The 10,566-nt window shown below is 39.0% G+C and overlaps 1 protein-coding gene across 3 annotated transcripts; it reads left to right on the forward strand.

Annotated features, from left to right (window-relative positions):
* On the forward strand, positions 1-10,443 carry chrng (cholinergic receptor, nicotinic, gamma). Of its 3 annotated transcripts, none has more exons than XM_042497926.1 (12): positions 1-67; positions 3,805-3,941; positions 4,030-4,074; positions 4,156-4,280; positions 5,122-5,277; positions 5,717-5,814; positions 5,912-6,112; positions 6,966-7,080; positions 7,187-7,301; positions 7,428-7,692; positions 9,469-9,602; positions 9,691-10,443. In XM_042497926.1, the coding sequence occupies exons 1-12, from the start codon at positions 4-6 to the stop codon at positions 9,910-9,912; spliced, it is 1,677 nt and encodes a 558-aa protein (XP_042353860.1). In that variant the 5' UTR covers positions 1-3; the 3' UTR covers positions 9,913-10,443. The 3 variants fall into 3 exon arrangements, with proteins under 3 accessions (XP_042353860.1, XP_042353857.1, XP_042353858.1); XM_042497923.1 differs by having other exon boundaries at positions 10-67; positions 5,891-6,112; XM_042497924.1 differs by lacking the exon at positions 1-67 and adding an exon at positions 1,693-2,072 and having other exon boundaries at positions 5,891-6,112.
* The last annotated feature ends 123 nt before the right edge of the window (positions 10,444-10,566 follow it).

Raw genomic sequence — 10,566 nt, forward strand, 5'->3', positions numbered from 1 at the left:
TTAATGGATTCTGGAAGTCCGCTCTCCCTGTCACTCTTTGTGAGGATGTGTATGATTTCTGCCACAGGTAGGCTAAAGCAGTATATTGTTTGTTTCTACAGATTTGCATTGTGTGAATTTTTGACATCAGATTTTCCGATTTATGTTGAGATATTGAATTAAATGCAACATAAATTTCTTAGACAAAGGTACAGCATTCCTCTGAGATACTGATAATTTACGTATAGCATAAGGCTCATCTAACTGTAATAATAAATAATAATGTAATAAATTTAATAATTTAAACATACGCAGTTTAAATATAGCTTTCCTTAATATTCATTATGCTTCACATTTAAAAGAAAATTGTAGACTCACAGCCCAGACGGTTATCATTAAAAAGGTTGCAGCTCTTAAAACAACGAGTATCTACTTTTGTTGTAAATACACTGTATGTTGTTATTGAATTGTATTTTAATTATTTGGCAGAGTATATTTATACAAAGTTGTGAAATCAGACTTCATTTGTTGTGCTGGATCGTACTTATATTGTGTGTTTAGTGTGCTCTATTGTACAGTCTACTGTTAATCTAATAAGTCAGACAAAAGCTGTGGTAGACTTCACACTGATTCCATTTTTACACTCCATTTACCAGAGGGACCATCAAGTGTTTGCTGTGAAAGTTATCTTTAAATTTATACTGATGGGGCCCACGGATCCACAGACTAGAAAACTGAATTTGCTTTCTATTCCTGAACATGAAATTGTAAAGCTCATTCGATTGTCTGAGGGGATTTCTGTTTATACAACAGAAGTGATTGCTGTATGGGCGCTACAGTGGGTGGAGAAAGTGCAACCAAAGAGAGCAGTCATATGTTCAGATTCGGCCTCAGTTTTAGAAACCCCAAGAAGGCAAAGTTGGGGGGCCCGGCCAGACCTTGTTATGGAAGTCTTAGTTCAGTTGTATAGTATTGAACAGGCTGGAGGAGTGGTGGGTTTTCTCTGGGTACCTGCCCACATCGGGATCAATGAAAATGAGACAGCAGACAAGGCAGCTGAGATGGCATTAAAAAGAGACATTGATCTGAGTGTTTGTGATGGGGTTTTTGAGTGTCAGTCAATCATCAAAGAAGCCATAACAACAGAGTGGCAGAGACAGTGGGAAACTGTCTCTGCCACTCTGCTGTTATGGGAAACTTTTTGATTCAGAACAGTGTAAATACACCACAAAGTTATCTTGGCAAGTACAGAAGACAAACTGTAATCGTGACCAGACTGAGACTGGGACACTGTGGACTTGCATGGGATCTGGCAAAGACAGGGAAACACAAAGATGGACTCTGAGGATTTTGCAAACAACAACAATCTGTAAAACATGAAGTGATTAAATGCAACCTGTACAATGAACAAAGAGAACAACTGTATGCTGCTGTATCAGACACCAGAATCCAGAGAGTAACATTAAAACATTTACTAAATCCCTCTGAGAACCAGCTGCAGATTGTGTATGCAGTCCTGGATTTAATATCTTCCACAGGATTATTTATAAAACTTAAAAAGATTTAGAGTGATACCAAGACCGACCGGTGAGTGGCAGCAATATGCCGCAAGGCATCGAGTCTGCCGGGAATGTAAAAGAAGAAGAAGAAGAAGCAGAACAAACTCAAGAACAGGAAGAACAACAAGAACAAAAATAAGAACAAGAACAAAAATAAAAACAAGAACGAGAACAAAAACAAAAACAAGACGAAGTGTTTGCTGTGAGGCAGAGGGTGTGTCTGTAATCGCGATATTCGACGAGACCGGCGCGAGATCCAACATGGCAGCCTACTGCTACATTGTTTACAAAGCTCCCGCTCTCCGTTTTGGATTGAATAAAACCACTTTTCCTTACATCCTAAGTGGATTTAAACAACTGATTGAACTGGTCTGCCGGGAGGACTACATAAGCGATTGTTACAACCGGCTCTGCATGATGAACGACGCCGATAAAGAACGGAAAATGGACAATTACACACATACTGATAGCGAAAAAACAAGAAGCTGTCCCTCCGACTCATTCAACAACTCAGCAAAACACTGCTGCACTGAGGTCAGTGACAGTTTGATTGCAATCAACAATAACCTATCTGGACTCCATGCAAAAATATCTCTGGTTAAGTGCTTCACCACCACCTGATATCCGATACAAAGTCATTCTGTACACAAACCGGACACTAACACAGAAAGAATACTTTTCTTTATTTCTGTCCTAATGTGTTTGTATTTAAACAATGTCTGCCCTGGTATCATGACTTAAAAAGGCAATTTACCCGTGACTATTATATGAGGGAAGATTCATCGTACCTCTTTGAGACCATGGAAAATTAGCTTGATTTCTGTCAAAAACATGGGGAGAAAGCAATGAGCAGTAAAAGAAGAAACGACCAAAAATTGGCAGAAAATACCAAAAATGATTTTAAAAAAAACAACAAGGAAATTACATGCAAAAGTGCTTTAAAATGTATAGTAATTCTGTGACACAATTTTACATATATAATTAGGATAATTATATAAAACGTTTTTCCATCTTCTTTTTTTTTCTCTAGCTTTTTAAAAATCATTTAAATCATCATCTAAATCTTTTCTTTTCTTCTTGCACTTCAGGGACCATTTCTTACTAACTCAATTATTGCCTTTTTCCCCCCCATGTTTTTTGAAAGAAGCCACAACAATTTGCTCCGGACTCAAAGGTTTAGATATTTGTGAAAGGTGTCTGAAAGCAGCACAAGAAAATTGATGTTGCTCCAGGTTTCAAAGGGTTAATGGGGTATCCAAGTGATTTTGTACTGCACTTGCGTACAGTATAAATAGTGGACTCATAAGAAGCACATTTAAAAAAAAAAAAAAAAACATGGTCAGAATTAAAGAGGCCAATATCTCCTGATGTTTAATCCATGGCATGGGTCAACAGCCAAAAACAATGGATCCTGTGTTTTAACCTAATGCAACTCAGTGGTGTTAATCAAAATTACCTCTTAAATTCCCGCCTCTTTTAAACATTATACATCTTTCAGTTTTTAATGCAGGTCTTTTGTTGAAGGGTAAGTTTGCGTGTTATTTCAACCTGGATCCAATTTCCCATGTTTATGTGTCAAAGTGACCAATGGGGACAACGTTCTTTGAAACTGGTCCAGTATTAAGTGAGACAGAAACTTGCAAAACAAGCTGCACAGTCAGTTACAGTGTCTGACAATATCATGAAAAGGATCCACACAGTGATGAACGTTTTTGTTAAAGAGTACGAACCTTTAACCAGATCACCATCGGCACACCCAACAGACTCCATTTAAATACACAGTAATGTAAGTGTGTATATAACTGGGTGATCGGCTAAACCAGAGTTGGTGATTGTTGGAACACTGGAAAGGCAAACCAAGATGTTTTTGGTGAGTTGTATTGTTTTGTTGACTTTGAATGAAGTGCTTTTTTTGTTGACAAAATGACTGTTTTTATATAAATTAAGTCTGGTGTCTGGTCCGATGCAGTGGTCTCACTTAATACTGGACCAATTAAGAAAAAAAATGACACAATTAGTCACTAAGACATACACATGAAAAAAATGGATACTCAACCTTTAAAAATGTCTCAAACCCAAGATTAGATAATCCTGGTGAGATCATTATGACATCATTAGGTTTTTGTTGTTGGAAGAGCGTCATTTTTACAACTGTTTTCACAGGCTGAGTAGTACTTCTCATGACAGGCAAACTGAATTTAATGTGTATAAATAACGGAGTGCCCCTTTAAATGAATCCCTTTGCTGTCACTTATTTTTCTTGCAGCGTCAGCCCTAAACCTTGAAGGGGAACTTTTCAAGGATTTGATGAAGGGCTACAACAAGAATGTCAGGCCCATGGAGAACAGTGGTGACATCACTCAGGTCGGCATCAAGATGACGCTCACCAACCTCATCTCTCTGGTGAGTGAAGTTCAGTCTGTTTTACATCAGTGCCGGTGGATGCTCAGGCCTGATAGTTAACATCGTTTACTTGACTATCTCTTCTTAGAATGAAAAGGAGGAGGCTCTGACAACAAGCGTCTGGATAGAAATGGTAACCTTACACACACCTCACCTGCTGATTTTTTTTTTTTTTTTGCAATTATGATCAAACCCACATTATTTTTTTGTGTAGCAATGGTGTGACTACAGGCTTAGATGGGACCAGCCGCCCAGGTCAGCCCTGTACGGGAACATCACCTCTGAGCTGAGGGTCCCCTCGAAGAGCATCTGGCTGCCAGATGTCATACTGGAGAACAAGTCTGTGCAACAACCTTCACATATTGACACAATTTTACTAAGCAACTTTTCACAGTGCAGTAACTAGTTGGAAAAGCTAAACTTGAGCACAGAGGAAATATTAGACAACATGACGACACTGTGCAGCTTACAACAATGAAAGCAATGAATGCAAAAAATAATAAGAAGAAAGTAATGCTTTCTTTTTGTTGCATTTTCATTTCACATTTAACACAATAAAATGTGATTCAAGGAGCATGTTGTTGTTCTAAAGAACAGTAATTAAAAAGTTAGAAAAGTTAGATGCATAATGCAGAATTTAACTGGAAGATATTTTGCCATAATTTTCAAAAATATATATTGAATGGATCTTGTTTGCCTGCTGGTTCATGATGTGCAAACTATTAGACAGTGGAGGAGAAAGTATTTAATTCCTTTACTTGAGTAAAAGTACTAATACCACACTGTAAAAATACTCATGCAATTTTCATGCATTGAAAATGTTACTCAAGAATATATAGGTGCAATCAGGAAAATGCATTTAATTAATAAAAATAAGTTGAGTAAATTGAAAATAATTAAAAAGAAAAAACAAATTAATTTTCAGATCAGCCAACTGTTGTTCAGCTGCACAAAGTTATCCAATAATGTCGTGGAGTAAAAAAGAACAGTATTTGCCTCTGAAGTGTAGTGGAGTAGAAGTAGAAAGTGGCATGAGATTAAAGTATTCAAGTCAAGTAAAAGCACCTATACTTATATTGTTCTGTGTTCAACTACAATAAGTACCAATATACACAATGTGGAAACAGTGTGTCTGTGCATTTCCCTAATAATAATTATTATTATTGTAATTTGTGCATAGTGTGGATGGACAATTCGAGGTGGCACTTTACTGCAATGCGCTGGTGTCTCCCAACGGCTGTGTGTACTGGCTGCCTCCTGCCATCTACCGCAGTGCTTGTGCCATCACTGTCAACTACTTCCCCTTTGACTGGCAGAACTGCACCATGGTCTTCCGGTGAGTGGAGACAAGATTTGTTGGGATTTGATGACTGGCCGGTAAGCAGTGCAGCTTAAGTGGTTTATTGTGTATTTAAAAAAATATATATATACTATAACTCTATCAAGAATAAAAAGCACCTCAGGTGTTATTTATCTCTCACAAATCTCTAAAATTTCTAGTCAACCAAGAATTTATGTACCCATTATTCCTCCAAATTTCCAACAATTTAGACAAATAGCTGGTTTTCTGCTTGTATTCACAAATCTGGACTCTCAACCCTCAGTTCAGATCTCAACATGTCCGGTTTCTTCATGTTTAAACAGAATAACAGCGTCGAAACAGGGGACAATGCTTCCTTCATTTACGGCCCCTTTTCACCACGCTGTCTTGTAAAAGTGAATAGATGGCCGTGTTTGTTGTGGTGACGGACCGTATGTCTTCTCCTTGTGTTCAGCTCCCAGACTTACAGTGCCAATGAGATCAAACTGGTTCTCAAAGAGGAGGATAACCACACGTTGGAGTGGGTCGATATTGACCCAGAGGCTTTTACAGGTACAGCAATATTTAAAGGATTTATTTTTAAAGAATTTTAAAAATAAAAACACCTATAGTCTGAAGAATCCTTTAGCAATGTTTTTGTTGTTGTTAGAAAATGGAGAATGGGTTATCAAACACAGGCCGGCCAAGAAAGTGATCAACACTCAGTTCAGTAAAGATGAGCTGGAGTACCAGGAGGTGGTCTTTTTTCTCATCATCCAGAGGAAGCCTCTCTTCTACATCATCAACATCATCGCCCCCTGTGTGCTTTTCTCCTCCCTCGGCCTCCTTGTCTACTACTTACCTGCCAAAGGTCTTTCCCCTCACTTTTTGTATCTGAAAGCTTAATCTTACAGAGTCAGGCTTCTGTCACATCAAGCTCACTCATGTCTGGTAAAATCAAAGCACAAAGTACACTAGAAAAGGGAAATAATTCAATAAGATGTTGGATTTCCAAGATCTCATCATCAAGATGTTCCCTAGACTTGTATGTAGTTGACAAGACAGAGGTCTGGCTCAACAATCGCACAACAAAACATCCACTTCTGGGCCACGTTGTTCAGAAATAATGTGATCGGACTTTGGCTGTCAGATTGAATCAAATCTTGAAAATGTGTTGTTAAAAAAAGGTGGATACTGAATTCAAATTACATCGAGTAATCCAGTTTTTATCTGGATCAAACCTTCAGTATGTAACTTTTTAGCATGACGATCAGAAACAAAATGCAATAAAACATTTATATTGTTAAAATATGGATAAATTTACTTATATTTGTGCAATTGATTTTGTTTAAAAATTTCTATTAAATTCAATGACAGTTAAAAGTAGTTTGTAACAATTGCATCTGGTATTTTCTGTCTCTTTAAATAAAAATGCTTAAAGTGACCCCATGCTGGTTATTCTACCAGTTATTTACATGGCAAGTAGTCTACATTTTGATATGTAGTCCCATTTAGAGCCCTCGTTATCGAGATCTGATCATCGTAAACGTTTGTATGTGGATTAGGGTGATCTCAGTCAATGTTCCTTTGCAAAACCGATGCAAAAAGTAATGTGAATTAGTTGACCCTGGACAGCAAAACATAGGATTTCCAAATCTGGATCTGGTTTTTGAACAGTTGGGCCGTTTTCATTCATCTGACTGAATATTGGTTTGAGTTTTCAGCGGGTGGTCAGAAGTGCACCATGTCTATTGCCACTCTCCTGGGCCAGACTGTGTTCCTCTTCCTGATCGCTAAGAAGGTTCCAGAGACTTCGAGGGCAGTGCCTCTCATTGGAAAGTAAGTTTGCATGATCACTCCAACTTTTTCAGTCCAGAGTTTTGCTTCAGTTACAGCTGATCTGAGGGGAGAAAAAGTGATGTGATTTACCATCTTGTGACTGCAGGTATTTGATGTTTGTGATGTCAGTGACCACCATGGTGGTGATGAACTGTGTGATAGTCCTCAATGTTTCCCTGAGAACCCCAAACACGCACATAATGACAGACAGAGTCAGAAAGGTGAGACTGTGGTCAGACCAAACCCTTTTCTAAACGTCTATTTAAAAGCTACTGATTGAACATGCTGTGAAGTAAACACGGGTCTATTTGCCACTGGATTACCCTCTGACCCCATGTCCTCTTCAGATCCTCCTAAACATCCTGCCGCGGCTGCTGAGGATGCAGATGAGACCCTGGACGCCAAACAATGACAACACCTCAGAAAATGGAAGCGGTGAAACTCTGGCTCCAGACACGAACGGCATGTTTCTGGTCCCCTGCCGACGCCGCAGCTCCATGACCCTCATAAATAAGGCAGAGGAATATGTGATGAGAACAGCTCGTTCTGAACTCATGTTCACCAGACTCAAAGAAAGAAATGGCCTGATGAAAACAGTATTAGAGACACTACGTAAGTATTTGAATGAGTTTGTAATTCCCCCTGTCATGAATACCTGGAGACTGCATAAATAATGTACGTAACAACGTCACCCTTAGGTTTGTGGACTCAAGTTTTAAAGCCTTGAGTTTTGCATTTTGGCTGCTGCCATCTTGGTTTTTTGGAGCCAGTTGTGACTATGTGTGATCATAGTGGCCTTCATAGGTGGACTAACCCTATTGCTAGCTGCTAGCTTGTTTAGCTTGATGCATTTACAGCTTTGCATTAATGCGATAGTACTTATGTTAATTTTCACTTGAGAAAAACAGACTTAAAATCATTAATGCAATGTCTTTACCATAAAATCTGAAGAACTGACTCCTTTAAGAGTCTTTTAGTACAACCAAACGCTGAACGAGATAATTGTAGGCCAAAAAAATGTTACAGTTAACTGTCATTAATAACATACTAAAATGGTGACAGCCAAGCTACGACACCTATATGCTATGAAGCTGCGGTTAGGCCATGGCTATGTTATCAAATCAGTGTTGTCATCACAGTAGCAACGTGCCAACGGACAGTGCTAAGACTGTACGGTGCCTGTCACTCAAAGTAGCCACGCCCTTAATCATGCATAACTCTAATAATACTGATGGTATTCATAATAATAATTACTTTGTTTATAAAGAACTTTTCAAAACAAGTTACAAAGTGCTTTACATACAATTAAAAATACAAAGAACACATAGTTAATGAAATGTTATAAATATAACTATAGAAAATAAAATAACAGTAAAGTTGATAAAAAGCAAGTCTAAATAGTCAGGTTTTTAAAGTAGCATAATAGAAGAGCTTTCCTGATCTCCTCTGGCACGTCATTCCACAACTGAAGGGCCCAAACAGAGACGGCCCTGCTCAGCTTTAGTTTTAAGGTTCACCAGAGGAATGGCCAGGAATGACCGACCAGAGGATCTCAGGTTGCATTCAGGCTTGTAGGAGGTCAGGAGGTTTTGAAGGTCAGCTATATATTCTGGAGTGAACCCAGCAGCTAAAAAACTGGCTGGAAGCCACAAACGTGATTTTTGTTGTTGGACCTAATTATGAGTCTGGCTGCAGCATTTTGAATTAGACAAATATGACCAGATCTTTGAATCTTTTTTTTGAAATAGTAAAAACATGATTGGACAACATAATAGTTAATATGCTGGTGGAAGTGTAGGTTGGTGTTAAAGTTAATATCAAGATCTCTGAAAGAGTTAGTATTGCTAAATGAGAGCGGCCTGAGATAGGAGGAAATATGATTAATGATGAGTCTCAACAAACTCTGATTTTAATTATATAAAGTTTGACACCATCCAGTCATATATATTTGCAATGCACATGTGGAGGCTGTTTAATGTATTGGTATTACTGATGTCAATGAAAGATATAGTTGTGCATCATCGGCATAGAAATGGTAACTGATATTGTGTTTTTTAATGAAATGAGGTGGTAGAATGTAAATGTAAAGTAGCAAGGGCCCAGAAAGGATCAGTTTAAGCCTCTATGCCATTTAAAAGGCGAGTTTTATAAACATTCATCCCCCATAGAGTATCATGGGCGGGAAGATAAGCTATAGAGTCCAAAACTGTTTTTTGTATCAGGCTGTAAACATGTTTATTTCTGCTAGAAAGTTAGGTGTTTTAACATGGGGATTGACTCGCTTTTTGAGCTAGTCTCAAGTGGCCATTCAAGGAACTGCAGTTTTTGGCATTCATTGTTCAGCCTGGAAGTTTCTGCTTATGAATAACTGGTGTGTTTTGTACACAGATGATGGGCTGGAGGGGGGTACAGCTGAACATCTGAGTTCCAGTTTGGCAAAGGCCTCTCCAGCACTGAAGCAGTGTGTGGCTTCCTGCAAACACATAGCCGAGACTGCAAGGCAACAGAACAACTTCCAGAATGTAAATTCTCCATCTTATCAATATTTGCTCATATTCTTGGGTTTATATCAACATTAGTGATAATATCCAAATTTTCTTCTGACCACAGGAGAATGAAGAGTGGTTTCTGGTCGCCCGGGTGATCGACAGGGTCTGCTTTATTGTCATGGCGTCCGTGTTTTTTATCGGCACCATTGGGATCTTCCTGATGGGACATTTTAACCAGCCTCCCCCCTTGCCTTTCCTCGGGGATCCAAAGAAATATCTGCCTCCAATAAACAATCTCACAGATGTAACTGAGACTGGGATAGGAGCAAACTTCCTGGGGTGAACCAGGAGAAATCTCCAGGTTTTATCCCTTTTAACCGAAGTGGAACTCTGACAATGTCTGTCAGTAATCTTTCACGAATGACACAGAGAGAATAAAGAGGACGTGGAGTCTTAGGACTATCACAGTAGTTGAGACAAAGATGCTTGCTCAGGGTGACGAAGGATCCGCTGCACAGCTGTGAGGACCCCACGCTTGATCCGTGGTGATGCATACTGGTATGAGCTGTGACTGGTTGTTGAGGAAAAGAGTATTTTTTGCATAAAATGCTATAAAACAAAAAAGAGCACGTTTCCTTGCTCTTCCTGTTTAATGTTTGATGTATGTTTACTTTTTCAAATTCAGGGCTGTCATGATAAACAGTGAAAAACAGCCAAATGTGCTTCATGAATGCTTTTTATCAATAAACTGTAATCTCATGACTGCTCGCTTTTAGACATTTCTTGATCAAGTGTTTGACACCTTTTTTGGAGGCACTTAGAGACCAATGGCCCACCCCCCACTAAGCTAGCCCCAAAGCACAGACCCACTGTGCAGCCCCCCCCCCGCCTCTGGACGTAGGATTTCAATTACATGGCTGAGTGGTGCCTTTTTAACCCAACAAAAGGCAGATCCGGCTGGTTGGGATGGAAACAGAGTCAGAGGTTGAGACAGAGC

This window comes from Plectropomus leopardus, chromosome 12, assembly GCF_008729295.1.
Source record: "Plectropomus leopardus isolate mb chromosome 12, YSFRI_Pleo_2.0, whole genome shotgun sequence".
NCBI lineage: Eukaryota > Metazoa > Chordata > Actinopteri > Perciformes > Serranidae > Plectropomus > Plectropomus leopardus.

Coding starts and splice junctions, on each gene's coding strand:
- chrng (XM_042497926.1), top strand. CDS start 4: ATGGATTCTGGAAGTCCGCTCTCCCTGTCACTCTTTGTGAGGATGTGT. Junction 5,278..5,716: donor AACTGCACCATGGTCTTCCG/GTGAGTGGAGAC, acceptor CCTTGTGTTCAG/CTCCCAGACTTACAGTGCCA. Junction 9,603..9,690: donor AACAGAACAACTTCCAGAAT/GTAAATTCTCCA, acceptor TTCTGACCACAG/GAGAATGAAGAGTGGTTTCT.